The 21,891-nt window shown below is 46.3% G+C and overlaps 1 protein-coding gene across 4 annotated transcripts in view; it reads right to left on the bottom strand.

The window, feature by feature from the left end:
* LOC139229716 (guanylate-binding protein 1-like) overlaps window positions 1-21,891 on the bottom strand; it is a 73,213-nt gene that overhangs the window by 13,309 nt on the left and 38,013 nt on the right. Inside the window, exons 1-6 of one of the 4 annotated variants that reach the window (XM_070861257.1) lie at window positions 15,641-15,755; window positions 14,278-14,479; window positions 5,831-5,958; window positions 5,081-5,190; window positions 1,786-1,979; window positions 427-669 (exon numbers count right to left, since the gene is read on the bottom strand). In XM_070861257.1, the coding sequence (XP_070717358.1) occupies window positions 427-669; window positions 1,786-1,979; window positions 5,081-5,190; window positions 5,831-5,958; window positions 14,278-14,470 (868 nt within the window). In that variant the 5' untranslated portion in view covers window positions 14,471-14,479; window positions 15,641-15,755. Of the gene's footprint in view, window positions 1-426; window positions 670-1,785; window positions 1,980-5,080; window positions 5,191-5,830; window positions 5,959-14,277; window positions 14,480-14,975; window positions 15,048-15,088; window positions 15,594-15,640; window positions 15,756-21,891 lie in introns of those variants that run through there. The other 3 variants (XM_070861254.1, XM_070861255.1, XM_070861256.1) reach the window with 3 other exon arrangements.

Below are 21,891 nucleotides of genomic sequence, written 5' to 3' on the forward strand. Positions count from 1 at the left end.
CAGTGAGCATCAATAATACTCCCACTAATCCAGCACCAATTGACACTGAATTGGTAATGTCATTCAGAGACCAAAGCTTGACACAGTGCAAAAGTGGAAGTTGCCACAGTGGTGCAATAAGAGGTGGTGTCATGCAGTTTGGACTGAAACACATTGGTGAGGGAGCTTCCGTCCATCTGTTGTTGACCTGGAAGTGCTTGATGTGAACACACAGATGGGAACACTGGGTGCCTGAAATGGAACATGTTCTTTGCTCACCACTAGCATCCTTCACCTTGATGAGCACCAAATGTAGAGGAGGGAAAAGAGTGAACCTCAATGGACTCACTTTGCTGCCAAAGCCATTAAACAGTTTGGTGGATTTAGCAACAGCCATCAACACTTCAGTGAGCTGACACACTTAGTTGTGTTATTTAGTGCACTTACTTCTACCATTGATCTTGTGACCTCCTTTGATTGTCTTTGGTTCCGATTCAACAAAGATGTACTGGCAGAACTCATGGCACACGTCAACAAATTGGGGATCAAGCTGACTTTCTGGGAGCGTTTCCACCTGGTTTAGATTCTTGCTGCTAGTTGGCTGAACGAAAACAAAACATTTGCGAGACCGGAAGTAGTTCCTGATGCACTCACGGGGCTGGTTGTACTCCGTCACTTTTTTTGAAACACCTGCATTCGATTGGGATAAAATAAAAACTCATCGACTTTGGGTGCCAGTGTAGCGCAATGTTACTCACTTTTGTTCCATATCCCTGGATATCCTTACCCAACAAAAATCTATCCCTCTCAGTCTTGAAATATGTCAATTTACCAAGGATCACAGCCTTTTGGGGGAGAGTTCAAGATTTCCAATCTCCTTTATGTGAAAAAGTGCTTCCTGATATTATACCTGAACAGCCTGCCTCTAATTCTAAGGTTGTGTCCTCTTATTCTGGATTCCCCCACCAGATGGAATAGTCTCTCTGCATCTACCTATCAAATCATTTTTGGTTAGGTCACCCGTCATCCTTCTAAACTCAAGGGAATATAAACTACATTTATGCAACCTGTCCTCATAATTTAACCCATTAAGCCCTGGTATCGTTCTGGTAAATTTGAGCTGCACCATCTCCAAAGCCAATAGTAATCCTGGTTAGCACAATTAATGGTATCCTCCTGCAGCCTAAATGATTTCCATGAAATAATATACTGAGTTGCGGGGGTGGGGGCGGTGAGGAGGAGGTATAATTTGCACTGTTGAGAGTTAGACATGGTGCAGAGGAGATTTACTGGAATGGTACCAAAGATGTAAGACAAACTAGAAAAGCTGGCGTTGTTCTCTTTACAGCAGAGAAAGTTATGGGGAGGTTTAATAAAATGATCAAGGTGTTTTGATAGAGTAAATAAGGAGAAACTGTTTCCAGTGGCAGAAGGGTCGGTAACCAGAGGACACAGATTAAAGGTAATTTGTAAAAGAACCAGAGGTGAGATAAGCAGAATTCTTTTTTTTTTACACAGCAAGTTATGATGATCCGGTGGTGGAATCAGATTTAACAGTAACTTTCAAAAGGAAATTGGATTAATACTTGAAGGGAAAATTTTTCAGGGCTATGGAGAAAGGGCAGGGGAGAGTGGGACGAATTGGATAGTTCTTTCAAAGAGCCGACACAGACATGATGGCCTCCTTCTGTGTATCATTCCAGAAGTGTACTGGCCCAGAATGGAAAGTACCAATGATAACAAGCTGGTGTAAAGTATAATATAATTTCACATGGGTGAAAGATATTGGATTAATTGTGCAGTTACCTGGCTTGAGTTGTAAACCGTGGTTTAAATATTCATCTGCTGTGGCGTCCTGGCCATTGATTTTCAGTTCCAAGGTGAAATCCCGCACTGCCCAAACAAAGGCCGGAGAGATCTTCAGTAAGTCTAGTTCTTCATCATCGTCATCTTCATCATTGGCCTTCACTTTGATTAGCTCGGTCAGATCGGAAACGTAACTGGATGTTGTTAAGGAACCGACTGTCTACAGGCCTTTGCACCAGGCAATTACTTTAAAACAGTGTAGGAGGTGGCTATCTACAGACAGTTGTTGTTCAAACGACAAATCAGCTCAAAGATTGGTCACCTGGCATTCGAAGCGAGCAAGTTTCAGAATGTGGAACGAAGATGATTGGGAATGACTCAGTGGTATCTCGGGGAGTGGAAGGACTGGAGCTGGAAAAGGGAAGCTTCAGGTGAACTGACTGAAGAGGAGATGGAACCAGCAGAGTAGCTGAGAGACAAAGCCAATTTGTGCTGGACTTTCGGCTTAGCTGTTTTTGCGACAAAAATGGAGGCGGGGTGAGAAATTTACTGCCCGATTAACGTTAGCACTTTCCTAATATCCTTTTTAATTCCACCCTGGTACAATATGGAAGCCTCTCTTTTTTTCTTTATTCTACCCTGTATGTCCCTCAACATTCAGGGGGCTCTAGATTTGTGAGTCCCACCCTTTTTCTTTAAAGGCACATATTTGGCCTAACCCCTACGGATCTCCTGTTTGAATGCCTCCCACTGCTCGGACACTGATTTACCTTCAAGTAGCTGTTTCCAGACACTATGGCCAAATCACCTCTCAGCTTAGCAAAGTTGGCTTTTCCCCAATTTAGAACTTTTATTCCTGGTCTGTCCTTGTCCTTTTCCATAACCACCTTAAATCTAACTGAATTATGGTCACTAGCACCTAAATAAATGCTCTCCCACTGATACCCCTTCAACCTGCCCAGCTTCATTCCCTAAAACTAAATTGAAAATCGCTCCCTCCAGTGTCGGGCTTGCTACATACTGGCTAAAAAAGTTCTCTTGAATGCATTTTAGGAATTCCACACCTTCTCTAATAGTCACACTAATTTTGTTCCAGTCAATACTAGGATAGTTGAAATGCCCTATTACTGCCCTTTAGTTTTTGCACTTAAGAAATTTGCCTTACATATTTGCTCTTCTATCTCCCCCTCACTGTTTGGGGGTCTTTAGTACACGCCCAGCAATGTGATCACAAATGACCTTTTGCCCGGGTGTGGCACCGCTAAAGGTGGCGGTAACCGGTAATGTCCTGCACTGGCGATGACAACGTCATCACTGTGAGCAGTAACCAGTTTTCACCCCAGTGCAAAAATTCTGTATCGTCCCCTGGAGCTGCGCGGGGCGATGCCAGCTTCAGGGGGCGCATACATAGAGACAGACGACCATTCGTGGACATTAGTTAAAGGGGAAGTGGCGTGAGCAAAAAAATAAATAAAAAATAGTCCGACATACTTGTCGCGGCCCGTTGCCTCCTTGAATGCGGGGTCCGTGCAATGATCTGGCACCCCGTTCCCAGAAGTCCAGGTAGGGCCCAGCAGAGTCTGCAGCTTGGCCCTCCCCTTTAATGAAGGAAAGGGCATCTCCTACACAGCAGCGCTATGCGGCCCAGTGTGTAGCGCTGCACCCCGCTTACTTCGCTCCCGCTCTATTAGCGCCCCAGAGAGGAAGTGGAGCGTGGTTGTTTTTGTGCTTCATTTCCTCTCGGGGGCGGTAACCTCAATTTCAAGAGCGGGGTGGAACTTCTATGCCTGGTGATGGAAGTCCCAAGGGGCACTACGCAATTTCTGGGCCATTTGATTTCTACAGTGCCTTTCATGACCTCAGGAAGTCCCAAAGCGCTTTACAGCCAGTAAACTACTTTTGAAGTGTAGAATCTTGCATTATATACATTTTAAAAAACTTTATAAGAACAGCTATTTGGCCCCTCAAGCCTATTCGGCCATTCAATTAGACCGTGGCTAATTTTTGTGTTAACTCCATTTACCCGCCATTGCTCACCTTACCTTACAATTTTTTTTAAGCTTCATGTTCAATTAGATGTAACATTACTGGCAATAACCTCCATAATTTTTTTTAGATATTCTGACATTATCAGGAATCCTAGTGGCTATTTCCTGCTTCTGAGCTCCCAGTATGGGGACTCACCCACTGTGATCACATATAAAGAAGTCACATGCAATGGACCCAAAATCGTGGGGTCCCAGTGATAAAACTCTCTGGCAGGAGCATGCAAATAGAAAATTTCTACCTGGTATAAACAGAAACACCAGCAGACTGTTTGAACAACTTAATAATGGCTCGTTGAAGCAATACCCGCTTGTCAATTGAGGGATATATATCTATATAATGTCGAGAGATACATAGTCCCCTAATAGATCCGGTCAAGACCTTAACCACACAAGTCAACAAGTCCTCGGCCTCATTTCTAGTCCAATCCGAGATAGCTGATGGGGTGCTTCAGTTGGTCTTGGTGTTCATGGAGTGAAAGGAGGGAACCTAACAGACCCATCAGTCCTGATCAGCTAGTGACACCTCCTGGAAAGTGCTCGCATCTGCATGCTGGACTAAAGCAGGTTCAGAGGTGATGCCTCCCAGGAGCAGTCACCGTCGAGGGGCACAATTGAAGAATGAACACTTTGTGGCAGGTGGAGAGCAGAGAGGCAATCACATATAAACGGTTAGGGTGCAAATCCAGAATTTAGAGCAAAGTAGATGGAGGCATAACCCATAAGACGGAGGTAATACAGGGATTCCTACCCAGTAGCTGTGCCTATCCCAGAGGAATGGCAACACCCAAGACACAGTGCCCCAGCAGGAGGCAGTGACTGAAGGAAGAAAAAAGGATTGCGGAGAATGTAAGCAACGTGTGGCAAATACAATTCGACTCCAGCAGTGCAGTAATAGATGAACTTAGAAGCTTTTCCGTACAATTTATTTCCACATTCTGCCTTTCACCAAACATTTCTCCTTTCAATGAGACAGTTTCACTTAAGCTCCCTCAATAAATTTGAAATGAAACAGCAGTTAACTAGAATTTACAGGCTATTCGGCCCAACAGATATGCTCCACAAGATATTTCATCTCACCCTATTAGCATATCCTTCCGTTGTTTTACCCTCGTATACTTATCCAGCTTTCCCTTAAATGCATCTACCCTATTCGCCTCAACCGCTCCATGTGGTAGTGAGTGCCACATTCTCGCCAGTCTTTGACTGAAGAAGTTTCTCCTGAAAGTTACAATGGAATTAAAAGATACTGGAGTTTTTCCACTGCGTATTGGTCAATAGTTCCCACGCTGTTGTACACAAATGTGCTGCTCAGGAGCACGGCCAGAGAGAAGATCCAGGAGTCGTTCTTCTGATCACCCTATTAGAACACGGACATAATGAGGAGTACACCACTCATCACACTGTTATTAATTTGAAGAACTATACAAACAGGAGTGAAAGAAACACAGACTTGCATTTATACAGTGCCTTTCATGACTTCGGGGCGCCCCAACGCAGCTGACAGCTAATTAACTACATTTTGAAATGTCGTCACTGTTGTCATATAGGAAATGAGGCAGCCAATGTGCGAACAATAAGCTCCCACAAACAGCAATGTGAAAATGATCAAATAATCTGTTTTATTAATGTTGGTTGAAGGATAAATATTGGCCTAGGACACCGGGGATAACTCCCATAATTCTTCGAAATAATTCCGTGGGATCTTTTACGTCTATCGGAGAGGGAAGACGGGGCCTTAGTTTAATGTCTGATCTGAAAGACGGCATGTCCGACAGTGCAGCACTCCCTCAGTACTGGCACGGAGTGTCAGCCTGGATTATATGCTTATGTCTCTGGAGTTCGACTTGAACACATGATTTTAGGACTCAGATGAGAGTGCTACCCACTGAGCACATGCTGACACCTGTGTGATGTGCGTATACATATATAGTTTCCTGATCACATCACTTAGTTAACCAGTTAATAGGGTATGATTAGAAACAATGAAGTCCCCATACCTTCTCAATGTCACCCAGGCCTTCTGTATCCAGCAGCACCAAGCAATGATTGCGCTTCGTAGGGTGAGGCACGCACCACATCCAGATCCCCTTGGTGTGGGATTGTACAGTAGATCCGAGCGAGAAACCTGGAGAACCACGGTTACAATCACAAAAGTTAATGGAGAGGTTGGGAAGTGCTCAACCGTTTAAAATGAATGGTCCTATAAAGTCTAATTTACTCAGGACTATACATTACACCATCTGTAAAAGACAACCATCTCACCTGCTAGCAGTGTTTACTGTTCTCTACATCGGCGCATTAAATAAATGTCATGCTACACCACATTCAGCCACCTCCTCATCCTGCGCTTATTCACCATTAGAGCACAACAGAAGGCTGGGGTGGGGGAAGTGTTAAAGGGGCCACAGTATTCATGAATGAGAGATATCTGTGACCCAGATTAGCAAACACACCGTGTGGTGAGGTGAATTGTTCCATCAGTCACATTGTGACGCCAATGTGACCACAATGAGAAAGGGGTTGTCTCCTTCTTGAAAAGCTTGGGAAATAATTTATTCCTGATGCATCATTAGTGATGAATCGGTTAACATATTTGGGTGAAACTTCTCTGTGCACTATGGGAATTAAACGGTTAATTGGTTAGGCAGTAGACTCTTGGTGCACTATAATAATAAGAGCATAAGAAATAGGAACAGGAATAGGGCAGACGGCCGCTCGAGCCTGCTGCGCCATTCAATACAATCATGGCTGATCCGATCATGGACTCCGGTCCGCTTTCCTGCCCGCTCCCCATAACCCCTTATCGTTTAAGAAACTGGCTATTTCTGCCTTAAATTTATTCAATGTTCGAATTCCACAGATTTACAATCCTCTGAGAGAGAAAATTTCTCCTCATCTCAGTTTTAACTGGGCAGCCCCTTATTCTAAGATTATGACCCCTAGTTCTAGTCTCCCCTATCAGCGGAAACATCCTCTCTGCATCCAGCTTGTCAAGCCCCCTCATAATCTTATACGTTTCGATAAGATCACCTCTCATTCTTCTGAATTCCAATGAGTAGAGGCCAAACCTACTCAACCTTTCCTCATAAGTCAACCCCCTCATCTCCAGAATGAATCTAGTGAACCTTCTCTGAACTGCCTCCAAAGCAAGTATATCCTTTCATAAATGTGGAAGCCTAAACTGCTTGCAGTATTCCAGGTGTGGCCTCACCAATACCCTGTATAACTGTAGCAAGACTTCCCTGTTTTTATACTCCATCCCCTTTGCAATAAAGGCTAAGATTCCATTGGCCTTCCTGATCACTTGCTGTATCTGCATACTATCCTTTTGTGTTTCATGCACAAGTACCCCCAGGTCCCACTGTACTGCAGCACTTTGCAATCTTTCTTCATTTAAATAATAGCTTGCTCTTTTGATTTTTTCTGCATAGACCTTACATTTTCCAACATTATACTCCATCTGCTCACTCACTTAGCCTGTCAATGTCCTTTTGCAGATTTGTTGTGTCCTCTTCACACATTGCTTTTCCTCCCATCTTTGTATCGTCAGCAAACTTGGCTATGTTACACTCAGTCCCTTCTTCCAAGTCGTTAATATAGATTGGAAATAGTTGGGGTCCCAGCACTGATCCCTGCAGCACCCCACTAGTTACTGGTTGCCAACCCTAGAATGAACCATTTATCCCGACTCTCTTGTTTTCTGTTAGTTAGCCGAATCGGTTAATGTGTTTGGAAGTAGTCCCTTAATGCACTATGGGTAATGAATTGGTTAATATGTGAGGATTTTGTCCCTTAGTGCACTATGGGTAATGAATTGGTTAATGTGTTAGGACGTAGCCCTTTGGTGCTCTATGGGTAATGGATCAGTTAATGGTATAGAAATTGCGGTTGGAGGCTTCCTGCGGGCGGATTACTCCCACCTGCAAATAATCTACGAATTTACCTGGTGGTCCGGGAGGTTCGTTGATTCGGCAGGTACCTGCGGCTAGAGGCCCACATATCCAGGAAAGCACATGCGGCTCACAAGCACCCCTTGGATCACGTGGACTTGCCCAACCAATAAAAGAAGGGACTGTCCTTTCATACTTATGGGGTTTTCATTTGTACGGAAACCACAAATATGAATTTGTGTCATCTGCAAATTTTGTTACACTACAATCTGTCCCCTCTTCCAGGTCATCTATGTATATTGTAAACAATTGTGGTCCCAGCACCGATCCGTGTTGCACACCACTAACCACCGATTTCCAACCCGAAAGGGACCCATTTATCCCGACTCTCTGCTTTCTGTTAGCCAGCCAATTCTCTATCCAAGCTAATACATTTCCTCTGACTCCGTGTACCTTTATCTTCTGCAGTAACCTTTTGTGTGGCACCTTATCGAATGCCTTTTGGAAATCTAAATACACCACATCCATCGGTACACCTCTATCTACCATGCTCATTATATCCTCAAAGAATTTCAGTAAATTAGTTATACATGATTTCCCTTTCATGAATCCATGTTGCGTCTGCTTGATTGCACTATTCCCATCTAGATGTCCCGCTATTTCTTCCTTAATGATAGCGTCAAGCATTTTCCCCACTACAGATGTTAAACTAACCGGCCTATAGTTACCTGCCTTTTGTCTGCCCCCTTTTTTTAAACAGGGGCGTTACATTAGCTGCTTTCCAATCCAATGATACCTCCTGATCACTTGCTGTACCTGCATACTATCCTTTTGTGTTTCATGCACAAGTACCCCCAGGTCCCGCTACACTGCAGCACTTTGCAATTTTTCTCCATTTAAATAATAACTTGCTCTTTGATTTTTTTCTGCCAAAGTGCATGTCCTCACACTTTCCAACATTATACTCCATCTGCCAAATTTTTGCCCACTCACTTAGCCGGTATACGTCCTTTTGCAGATTTTGTGTGTCCTCCTCACATATTGCTTTCCCTCCCATCTTTGTATTGTCTGAAAACTTGGCTACGTTACGCTCAGTCCCTTCTTCCAAATCGTTAATATAGATTGTAAATAGTTGGGGTCCCAGCACTGATCCCCGCGGCACCCACTAGTTACTGATTACCAACCCGAGAATGAACCATTTATCCCAACTCTCTGTTTTCTGTTAGTTAGCCGAAACGGTTAATGTGTTTGGATATAGTCCCTTGGTGCACTATGGGTAATGAATTGGTTGATGTGTTGGGACGTAGCCCTTTGGTGCTCTATGGGTAATGAATCAATTAATGGTGTAGCAATTGCGGTCGGAGGCTTCCTGCGGGCAGATTACTCCCACCTGCAAATAATCTACGAATTTACCTGGTGGTCCGGGAGGTTCGTTGATTCGTGCTCCTGGGTCTCTCCAGGTACCTGCGGCTAGAGGCCCACATATCCCAGGAAAGCGCATGCGGCTCACAAGCACCCCTTGGATGATGTGGACTTGCCCAACCAATAAAATAAGGGAATGTCCTTTCATACTTATGGGGTTTTCATTTGTATGGAAACCACATAAATATGAATACACAAACACATGAAATAAATAAAAAAGACATTACATAATTAAAATGTCATTTTATTAAATATTTTAAACAAACATTTATTTTTTTCAAAGATTTTTTAATATGTTTTAACGGAGCTAAAAAGAATCTTACCTTATAGGACAAAGTTTTTAAATGTATAAATGAGTGATGAAATTTTATTGTTCTAATTTTTTAAAAACACTTACGCTGGTAAAAGCAGGCCTTACAAATTCGAACGATCTGTGAAGAGGATTCTTTACAGATCGCAAGTTCTGGGTTTGAACGCATGCACAGTGCATGTCTAAACCCGGAACTTGTGGGGTCTCTACGTGCATGTGCGCACTTCGTACGCACCCGTAGGGGCCGTAAATTCAGCCCCAACGTGTTAGTGCACCAAGGGACTACATTCTATGGGTAATGATTCGGTTAACATGTTACGGTGAAGTTCCTCTTGCACAGTGGTTTAATGTGTTTTGGTGAATTCCTCTGTTCCTGTTTTAATGGGTATTTTTATTTTAAACATGTTATAAAAAAGAATTTAACCTGAGTTTTTATTTTAGGATGCAACTATTAGTACGAACTGAATGGTAGCCGTTTCTGTGAATGGCTCTCCATTATCGCATTACCTATTGCTGATTGGCCCCTTGAAGGATAAGCCACACCCTGAAGTTTCTCTGGAATGTGTAAATGGCACTGCCCATCCTAACTTTACACATTGTTGCATGATCCATTTTAACTTCAGAGGTCAGAGAGGCCACATCTCCCAGCCCCAGCGTAAGTGCATCCCCCACCCCAGTGCAAGTGCATCCCCCACCCCAGCCAAAGTCCCTTACCCCAGTGCAAATGCATCCATCCCCTAGCCAAAGTCCCTTACCCAAACGCCTTACCTCCTCCCTGCCATAGATGGGGCATGGTGTGCGGATTGTTAACAGGTTTATTGGATATGAAATGAATAGTGACGGTATCGTGACTTTTCAATTTCATCCACTCCACAGTGTCCCTTGCAAGACACGCATCGAGCTTTCTGAGAAATCGAGTGTGGGCGTAAAGGGGGTTGGAAGAACGTGATTAGTCTTCCCTGAGTTCCCTCTCTACCCTCCGATTCCCCCCCGGTGTATTTCTCTTATCCCCTCCCCCACTCACCCCGTCTGCCCAAGGCTCACTCTCCCCCCCACCCCCCAAGGCTTTCTCCCTCTCTCTTTCCCCACCCCCGCCACTGCCACCGTTTTCCATCCACGCCAGGGCTCGGTCGGAGGCTCGGGGCCTTGTCGGAGGCTTGGTTGTTTAGTCGGATTGAATGTGTTCAGGACCCCACTTCCGGTTCCGGAGACTGGAGGACGCATAGAAACATAGAAAATAGGTGCTGGAGTAGGCCATTCGGCCCTTCGAGCCTGCACCACCATTCAATAAGATCATGGCTGATCATTCACCTCAGTACCCCTTTCCTGCTTTCTCTCCATACCCCTTGATCTCTTTAGCCGTAAGGGCCACATCTAACTCCCTCTTGAATATATCCAACGAACTGGCATCAACAACTCTCTGCGGTAGGGAATTCCACAGGTTAACAACTCTGAGTGAAGAGGTTTCTCCTCATCTCAGTCCTAAATGGCATACCCCCTATCCTTAGACTGTGTCCCCTGATTTGGGACTTCCCAACATCGGGAACATTCTTCCTGCATCTAACTGTCCAGTCCAGTCATAATTTTATATGTTTCTGTGAGATCCCCTCTCATTCTTCTAAACTCCAGTGAATAAAGGCCCAGTCAATCCAGTCTCTCCTCATGTCAGTCCAGCCATCCCAGGAATCAGTCTGGTGAACCTTCGCTGCACTCCCTGAATAGCAAGAACGTCCTTCCTCAGATTAGGAGACCAAAACTGAACACAATATTCCAGGTGAGGCCTCACCAAGGCCCTGTACAACAGCAGTTAAGACCTCCCCTGCTCCTATACTCAAAACCCCTAGCTATGAAGGCCAACATACCATTTGCCTTCTTCACCTCCTGCTGCACCTGTATGCCAACTTTCAATGAATGATAAACCATGACACCCAGATCTCATTGCACCTCTCCTTTTACTAATTTGCCGCCATTCAGATAATATTCTGCCTTCGTGTTTTTGCCCCCAAAGTGGATAATCTCACATTTATCCACATTATACTGCATCTGCCATGCATTTTCCCACTCACCTAACCTGTCCAAGTCACCCTGCAGCCTCTTAGCATCCTCCTCACAGCTCACACCACCACCCAGTTTAGTGTCATCTGCAAACTTGGAGATATTACACTCAATTCCTTCATCTAAATCATTGATCTTTATTGTAAAGAGCTGGGGTCCCAACACTGAGCCCTGCGGCACTCCACTAGTCACTGCCTGCCATTCTAAAAAGGACCCGTTTATCCTGACTCTCTGCTTCCTGTCTGCCAACCAGTTCTCTATCCACGTCAGTTTATTACCCCCGATACCATGTGCTTTGATTTTGCACACCAATCTCTTGTGTGGGACCTTGTCAAAAGTCTTTTGAAAGTTCAAATACACCACATCCACTGGTTTTCCCTTATCCACTCTACTAGTCACATCCTCAAAAAATTCCAGAAGATTTGTCAAGTACAATTTCCCCTTCATAAATCCATGCTGACTTGGACCGATCCTGTCACTGATTTCCAAATGCGCTGCTATTTCATCCTTAATAATTGATTCCAACATTTTCCCCACTACTGATGTCAGGCTAACCGGTCGATAATTACCCGTTTTCTCTCTCCTTCCCTTTTTAAAAAAATGGTGTTACACTAGCTACCCTCCAGTCCATAGGAACTGATCCAGAGTTGACAGACTATTGGAAAATTATCACCAATTCATCCACTATTTCTAGGGCCACTTTCTTAAGTACTCTGGGATGCAGACTATCAGTCCTCCTCTGCTGAATTCTAAATTTCTCCCAGAACTCAGGTTTGCTGCTTTTCTGGTCAATTTATATGCCTCTTCCTTGGATTTAACACTATCCTTAATTTCCCTTGTTCGCCACAGTTGAGCCACCTTCTCCATTTTATTTTTACTCCAGACAGGGATGTACAATTGTTGAAGTTCATCCACGTGATCTTTAAATGTTTGCCATTGCCTATCCACCGTCAACCCTGTAAGTATAATTTGCCAGTCTATTCTAGCCAATTCACGTCTCATACCTTTGAAGTTACCTTTCCTTAAGTTCAGAACCCTAGTCTCTGAATGAACTGTGTCACTCTCCATCTTAGTAAGGAATTCTACCATATTATGGTCACTCTTCCCAAGGGGCCTCGTACAACGTATGCGCAGAAGCGGTTAGTACAAAGAGTTACTCCATTTTTTCATGGATGCTATTGCTGCCAACGAACAGGAAGTAGTTGCGCCTGCTCAGTTCCGTGTTTTTATTTTGTTTGCTGTTGCTGGACAGTTAGAACTATTTATTTTAAATAAAATTCGAACGGAGAGTTTATTTTTAATAATTGTTGTCCTTCGACACAGCGATTCTTAAACTGGAAAAATCACCAGTAATATTAATCCAACCTAGTAACTAACCCAAACTAGTAACTTTAATGAAACTTTATTAGTGATGTGATGTGCTTCAGCACTTCTCAGATCCTCCGTCTGTTGCGGTGAACGTTATGCGCAGCTTCCGGTTCGTTGGCAGGAGTCACAGCATTTTTCAATAACCAGAACAACCTGCATTTATATGGCACCTCTAATATAGTAAAATACCCAATGGGATTTAAGAGGCTACGTGAGATGGCATGGTCGAGGGGTTGCCGTGACTATGGGCCGGAGTTTATATGGAGGGAGAGGTCAAGGGAGGGCTGAAAGGTAGTGAACTTAGAGGAAAGAGGGAAAGATGAGTTGAGGTGGAGGTTGAAATCGCCAAGGAAGAGAAGCCACTTGGTGAAGAAGCTGAGGGAGGAAATCAGTGAGGATATCTCAGTAAGAACCTTAGTGTCGAACTTGGGAGGGCAGGAGAGAATGATGATTTTGAAGGAGAGGCAAGAGGGGTGTAATAATATGAGTTGTTCAAAAGGAGGAGGAGATGCCAGAGGAGTAGGGGAAAAACTTTGGTGACAATTGATTCTGTGGATTTAATGTCACTGGCAAGACTATCATTTGTTGCAACTCAGTGGCTTGCTAGGTCACTTCAGAGGGTAGTTAAGAGTCAACCATGTTGGTGTGGGACTGAAGCCACGTGTACATCAGGTCAGGCAAGGACAGCAGTTTTCCCTGAAGGAAACTGATGAACCAGTTGGGTTTTTAATGATAATCCGATGGCTAGAGTGGGACTGAGACCCGAGGACAGTGAACTCCAGGAAACCAGGGGAGGGTGAAAAGTAAATAATCGGGATCAGTGCAAAGAAATCCCAACAGCTCTATCTGCATTTCCCCCGAATGTCAAATACACTGCAAGATACAGGCAGTATCTGGTGGAAGTGGGGACCACAAATGCTCAAACATTAGCTTACCAATGGTAATCGATTGTCTTCAGGAATTTTGAATCCCTCAAAATGTTTCCAACCTTTGACCATCTTTGGCTGGAACAGTTAGTCCCTTTCCATTGTGGCAAGGTGCCACTCGCGCCCCCCCTCACCACCACCAGACACCCCAGTAATGCTTCAAATGGAGCCCCACCCTGCAATTTCGGACGTAATTGTGGTCACAGCAAACTTCAGGTCATGTGCGGGTGCACTTCTGGCAAAGATTGGGGACTGAGGAATTTTGGATGCTGTAACCCAATCTATATCTAATTGGCAGTCAGCCTTACCATGTGCCCATGGGATAATTTTGTCCATTTAGACCAAAGAGCGATATCCATTGTTGATCCAGTATCCATTGGGCTAGCCAGTAACTTACTGCTCAGTTCCCCTAACAGCCACACCTCAGATCGTCACCAAAAGCTCATTAAATTACAGAAGGTCATGAATCTTACCGTGAGTTTTTCCCGCCAATCGGTTCATCAAGTAGGACTTTCCAGTCCTGTAGAATCCCACAACAGATACGACCACCACCGTCTCATTAATGTCAGAGAGAAGTTTCAGCGCTTCCTTATTGATCATTAGACTTCCGCCCTGGGTGTTTTCAATCAGACACACGGGATTCTGCATGTAGTTGCGAAAAGCCATTTTAACAACCTGAAATAATAAAAATGCAGCAATTATTTGAAGCTGTTGATTGAACATATGCACCGATAAAAATTTTCCAAAAGGCTCCTCTGATGGTTCAGACATACAAGGCAGTGTAATACTGAACTAAACAGCAGGAAGATCCCAGGTTCAATCTTTGGTAAGTGGTGAGTCAGCTTATCTCAACCAAAGCAGTGATAAGGTTCTGGCCTATTTTCCAGCTTATGTTTAAATAGACCAGTCTCCAAATAGCTTCTGTGCTCAGCTTCAAAATTCAAATCCTTGCCATCATCAAAGATTGCTTACTTCCCTCGTTCCAACTTTGCCACCTCCAGCACTACATTGCCCCACTACTGCTGAGACATTTATCAACACCCCTAGATCCAATGCTCTACTTACTCACCTCCCGAGCTCTACCTGTTATAAACTGCACCTCATCTAAAACTCTGCATCTGTTCCTGCACACAATGTCTCAGTCCACTATTATCGTCTGGCTTTGGCAAACCTTCAATATGTCGCGGCACTCTGGGAGGGGGAATTAGCCAGAATTCCTACTCTTGACTCCTGCTGAAAACGCCCATGAGGCTTCCCATCCAAAGGGTAAAGTTGTACAATTACCCCAACTTCTGTCACTGGTTTCGGCTGTGGTTCAGTGAGTAGCACTCTCGCTTCTGAGGCAGAATATGGAGGGTTCAAGTCCCGCTTGAGACCAGGGCAGTGCCGAACAGTTGCACCCGTTGTCTTTGGGGTGAGACGTTAACCCGTGTGTCTGCCCTCCGACGTGGACGTAAAAATCCCAAATCATTATTTCCAAGAAGAACCGGGGAGTGATACCCGGTGTCGTGGCCAATAGTTATCCCTCAATCAACATCATTAAATCAGATGATTTGGTCACTATTTCGTTGTTGTTTGTTAGGTGCAAAATGGCTGCGGCGTTTCCGACCTTAAAGCAGTACTTCAAAAGTATTTCATTAGCTGTAAAAGTGCTTTCGGACGTCCTGAGGTTGTAAAATGCACTGACTCTCCCACCCCCGCACAGTCTCTCTCTCTCTATGTGTTCCTAAAACTAATTGTCATTGTTCCAGCGAACACCCAGTCTTGGTGCACGAGGAAAAACAGTGCTGTATTGGAACAATGTCGATCACCCCTATTAGTAAATTCATACACTACCTTCCTGCTACAGCCAGAACTGGAAAGGAGAATCGGTTTACAAACCGACTGCAACCGAATAACTGGCTGTTGTTTCCTACAGTCTGGGAGAGGACGACGTTTTAAACTGCAGTCAGAATGAAACTGAAAGGAGATTTTATTTTCCGGCTATAAATAGCTTGCCAACCTTCCAGTTATAGTGCACTGGCTCCAAGGCAAATATCTGTTTTGTCTTCAGAAAATGTCAGCTTCTGAAATGATCATTATAGGCAATCCCTCGAAATCGAGGAAGACTTGCTTCCACTCTAAAAGTGAGTTCTTAGGTGACTCTACAGTCCAATACGGTTGAAGGAAAGAGTGGGAGGGACTGGTTTGCCACACGCTCCTTCCGCTGCCTGTGCTTGTTTTCTGCATGCTCTCGGCGACTAGACTCGAGGTGCTCAGCGCTCTCTCGGATGCACTTCCTCCACTTAGGGGGGTCTTTGGCCAGGGACTCCCAGGTGTCGGTGGGGATGTTGCATTTTATTAAGGAGGCTTTGAGGGTGTCCTTGAAATGTTTCCTCTGCCCACCTTGGGCTCGCTTGCCATGTAGGAGTTCTGAGTAGAGCTCTTGCTTTGGGAGTCTTGTGTCAGACATGTGAACAATGTGGCCCACCCAATGGAGCTGGTCAAGTGTAGTCAGTGCTTCGATGCTGTAGATGTTGGCCTGACCGAGGACGCTAGCGTTGGCGCGTCTGTCCTCCTAGGGGATTGGCAGGATCTTGCGGAGACATCGTTGGTGGTATTTCTCTAATGATTTGAGGTGTCTACTGTTATGCAACTCTAGGCAACCTGTATCATACTGCCACCAGAGGGCATACCTGTTGGAGTGCCAAGGGATCCCAACATCCCTTGGGAGCACTGTATATATGCAGGCCTCCCATGCTGCACCAACACTCTGGAGTTTGAATAAAGGAGCTAAAGTCACACTTGCGAAAATGGAGAGAACTGTTGGTATCCTGGAGAAATTCTCAGAAGGGGACGATTGGGAGGCCTTCGTGGCGCGACTCGACCAATACTTCGTGGCCAATGAGCTGGAAGAGGACGAGAACGCTGCCAAATGAAGGGCGATCCTCCTCACCGTCTGTGGGACAACAACCTATGGCCTCATGAAGAATCTTCTAGCTCCGGTGAAACTAACAACCAAATCGTATGAAGAACTGTGTACGCTGGTCCGGGAGTACCTAAATCCAAAGGAAAGCATTCTGATGGCAAGGTATCGATTTTACATGTGTCAACGGTCTGAAGGCCAGGAAGTGGTGAGCTACGTCACCGAACTAAGGCGCCTTACAGGACATTGTGCATTCGATGGATTCCATGAGTAAATGCTAAGAGACTTCTTTGTGCTTGGCATTCGCCATGAGGTTATCCTTCGCAAACTATTGACTGTTGAAACACCGAACCTGAGCAAAGGCATTTATGTCCACCAGCGGTAACACCAAAGAAATTTTGCAGCATAAAGAGGTTTCGGCAAGTACTGTACACAAAGTAACATCGTTTTCAGACAGGAATGCAGATGGCAGAACGTACACGCCTGCAGCTGCACGATCTCAGATGACCCGGAGTTCGCCATCAAACGTTAATGCGAGGCAGTTAACACCTTGTTGGCGCTGCAGAGGTGATCATCGAGCCCATCAATGCCGCTTCAAACACTATGTGTGCAAAGGCTGTGGAACAATGGGACACCTCCAGCCCAACGAGCTGCACACCCTGCAAACCACCACATTGCAGAGGAAGACCGATCCATGGCGGATCAGGCTGAACTAGAGACTCGAACAGAGGAGGCAGACGTGTACAGGGTACACACCTTCACCACGAAATGTCCGCCGATGATGCTAAAAGTCAAACTGGACGGAATTCCAGTATCCATGGAACTGGACACGGGAGCAAAAATGCCTTCGTCAGGCTGTGGTGCAACAAGGCACACAGGCCCAAGCTTAGCCCCATTCATACCAAACTAAGAACTTACACGAAAGAGCTGATCCCTGTTATTGGCAGCGCAGTAGTAAAAGTCTCCTATGATGGAGCAGTGCACAAACTTCCACTATGGATTGTACCAGGAGATGGCCGCACACTGTTCAGTAGAAGCTGGCTGGGAAAAAGCCACTGGAACTGGGACGACATCCGAGCGCTTTCATCCGTCGACGATGCCTCATGTGCCCAGGTTCTGAGCAAGTTCCCGTCATTGTTTGAGCCAGGCATCGGAAGTTTCTCTGGGGCGAAGGTGCAGATCCAATTGGCTCCCAGTACACGACCCATCCACCACAAGGCTCGGGCAGTGCCATATATGATGCGAGAGAAAGTGGAAATTGAGCTGGACAGGCTGCAGCGAGAAGGCATCATCGCGCCGGTGGAGTTCAATGAGTGGGCCAGTCCGATTGTTCCAGTTCTCAAAGGCGATGGCATGGTCAGAATTTGTGGGGACTATAAAGTAACGATCAACCGTTTTTCGCTACAGGACCAATACCCGTTACCCAAGGCAGACGACCTACTTGCAACCCTGGCTGTAGGAAAGACGTTCACCAAGTTGGACCTGACCTCGACCTACATGACGCAGGAGGTGGCTGAATCTTCGAAAGGCCTCACCTGCATCAACACGCGCAAAGGTCTGTTCATCTACAATAGATGCCCGTTTGGGATTCGATTGACCGCGGCAATTTTTCAAAGGAACATGGAGAGCCTGCTAAAGTCAGTTCCGTGCACCATGGTTTTCCAGGAGGACATACTGGTCACAGGTCGGGACACCATCGAACACTTGAAGAACCTGGAAGAGGTTCTATGTCTGCTAGATCGCGTGGTACTCAGGTTGAAATGCTCAGTGTGTTTTGCTGGCGCCAGAGGTCGAATTCCTAGGGAGAAGAATCGCAGCAGACGGCATCAGACCCACCGATGCCAAGACGGAGACCATCAAGAACGCGTCGAGACCACGGAACGTGACGGAGCTGTGGTCGTTCCTGGGATTCCTCAACTATTTTGGTAATTTCCTACCCGGGTTAAGCACCTTGCTAGAACCCCTACGTGAACTGCTATGCATGGGAGATGACTGGGTATGGGGGAAATCACAAGAGGCTGCTTTTGAGAAAGCCAGAAATCTGTTATGTTCCAAGAAATTGCTTGTTCTATATAACTCATGTAACTGTTTAGTGCTAGCTTGCGATGCGTCTTCGTACGGGGTGTCGGGTTTGTGTTACAACAAGCAAACGAATCAAGAATATTGCAACCGGTTGTCCATGCGTCCAGGAGTTTGTCCAAGGCCGAAAGGGCCCACAGCATGATTGAAAAAGAAGCTCTGGCATGCATTTACGGGGTGAATAAAATGCACCAGTATCTGTTTGGTCTCAAGTTTGAGTTAGAAACTGACCATTGTCGCTCATATCGCTATTCTCAGACAGCAAAGGGATTAACACCAACGCGTCTGCCCGCAAGGACACCGAGGCAGTCAGGGCCCGCTAGAAGGAACTCTTCGAAGATCTCCTCAATCGAGACTCTGCCTTTGACTCGAGTGTTCTCGACTCCATTCCGCAGCATGCTACTCGCCACCACCTCAGTGAGACCCCAACACTGCACGAGGTAGAAAAGGCCATAAGACAGCTAAAAAACAACAAGGCTACGGGAGCGGATGGAATCCCTGCTGAGGCACTGAAATATGGCGGAGAGGCACTACTGGCACGAATACACGATCTCATCGCTCTCATCTGGAGGGAAGAGAGCGTACTGGGAGATCTTAGAGATGCATTGATCGTGACCATCTTTAAAAAAGGGGACAAGTCCGACTGCAGCAACTACAGAGGAATCTCCCTGCTGTCAACCACTGGGAAAGCCGTTGCTAGAGTCCACCTCAACCGTCTTCTCCCCGTGGCCAAGGAGCTCCTCCCGGAGTCACAGTGCGGATTTCGTGCCCTCCGGGGCACAACGGACATGATTTTTGCAGCGCGACAGCTGCAGGACAAATGCAGGGAACAGCGCCAGCCCTTACATATGGCCTTCTTGGACCTTACAAAGGCTTTGACACTGTCAACCGCGAGGGTCTATGAAGCGTCCTCCTCCATTTCGGATGCCCCCAAAAGTACGTCACCATCCTCCGCCTGCTCCACGACGACATGCAAGCCGCGATCCTTACCAACGGATCCATCACAGACCCAATTCACGTCCGGACCAGGGTCAAGCAGGGCTGCGTCATCGCCCCAACCCTCTTCTCAATCTTCCTTGCTGCAATGCTCCACCTCAGTTGATAAGCTCCCCGCTCGAGTGGAACTAAACTACAGAACCAGTGGGACGCTGTTCAACCTTTGCCGTCTTGTCAAGCGACAGTATGCAGATGATGCCTGTGTCCGTGCACATACAGAGGCGTATGAAAGCATGAGTCTTACGCTAAACATTAGTAAGACAAAGGTCCTCCACCAGCCTGTCCTCGCCGCACAAAACTGCCCCCCAGACATCAAGGTCCACGGTGGTCCCCTATCTCGGGAGCCTTCTTTCAACAAGAGCAGGCATTGACAATGAGATCCAACACCACCTCCAGTGCAGCCTTCGACCGCCTGACGAAAAGAGTTTTTGAAGACCAGTCCCTCAAAACTGTCACCAAGCTCATGGTCTACAGGGCCGTAGTAATACCCGCTCTCCTGTAGGGCTCAGAGACGTGGACCTTGTACAGTAGACACCTCAAGTCACTGGAGAAATACCACCAGCGATGTCTCCGCAAGATCCTGCAAATCCGCTGCGAGGACAGTCGCACAAACATTAGCGTCCTCGTCCAGGCCAACATCCCCAGCATTGAAGCACTGGTCACACTTGAACAGCTCCGCTGGGCAGGCCACATAGTTCGCATGCCAGACACGAGACTCCCAAAGCAAGCACTCTACTCGGAACTCGTCCACGGCAACCGAGCCAAAGGCGGGCAGAGGAAACGTTACGGACACCCTCAAAGCCTCCCTGATAAAGTGCGACATCCCCACTGACACCTGGGAGTCCCTGGCCACAGACCGCCCTAAGTGGAGGAAGTGCATTCGGGAGGGCGCTGAGCTCCTCAAGTATCGTCGCTGAGAGCATGCAGAAATCAAGCGCAGGCAACGGAAGGAGCGTGCGGCAAACCAGGCTCTCTGCCCACCATTTCCCTCAATGACTATCTGTCCCACCTGTGACAGAGACTGTGGTTCCCATATTGGACTGTACAGCCACCTAAGAACTCATGCTAAGAGTCGAAGCAAGTCTTCCTCGATTCCAAGGGACTGCCTATGATATGATGATGATGGTCTCAAGTTTGAGTTAGAAACTGACCATAAGCCGCTCATATCGCTATTCTCAGAGAGCAAAGGGATTAACACCAATGCCTGTGCCTGCATCCAAAGATGGGCGCTCACACAGTCTGCATATAACTATGTAATCTGCCACAGACCAGGCACAGAGAACTGCGCTGATGCTCTGTCGGTACCCACCACCAAGTTGGAAATGGCGCAGCCTGCAGACTTGCTCTTGGTGATGGATGCATTTGAAAATGAAAAGTCACCCGTTATGCCAGATCAGGACCTGGACCAGCCAGGATCCTTTACTGTCCCTGGTAAAAAAAAACTGTGTCCTCCATGGGAGCTGGTCCAGCCGTTCCAGCGGTGCAAAAATGAAATGTCCATACAGGCGGACTGTCTTTTGTGGAGCAATCGCATGGTTTTGCCTAAGAAAGGCAGGGAAACGTTCATACGCGACCTACATAATACCCACCCAGGCATAGTAATGATGAAAGCTATAGCCAGATCCCATGTTTGGTGGCCCGGCATCGACTCAGATTTGGAGTCATGCTTGCGCCAATGCAACACATGCTCTCAACTGAGCATTGCACCCAGAGAGGCCCTCCAAACCGTGGTCTAGGATCCACGTTGACTTTGTGGGCCCGTTTCTGGGCAAAATGTTTTTGGTTGTTGTGGATGCTTATTCAAAATGGATTGAGTGTGTAATAATGTCTGTAAGCACATCCACTGCCACCATCGAAAGCCTACGAGCCATGTTTGCTACGCACGGCCTGCCTGATGTCCTTGTCAGCGACAATGGGCCGTGCTTCACCAGTGCAGAATTCAAGGAATTCATGACCTGCAATGGGATCAAGCATGTCACATCTGCCCCATTCAAGCCCACATCCAATGGCCAGTCTAAACCATCAAGCAAAGCTTGAAACGCATGTCAGAAGGCTCCCTGCAGACCCGCCTGTTCCGAGTCCTGCTCAGCTACCGCACCAGACCCCA

The sequence above is a fragment of the Pristiophorus japonicus genome, chromosome 19 (assembly GCF_044704955.1).
Source record: "Pristiophorus japonicus isolate sPriJap1 chromosome 19, sPriJap1.hap1, whole genome shotgun sequence".
In the NCBI taxonomy this organism is placed as follows: domain Eukaryota; kingdom Metazoa; phylum Chordata; class Chondrichthyes; family Pristiophoridae; genus Pristiophorus; species Pristiophorus japonicus.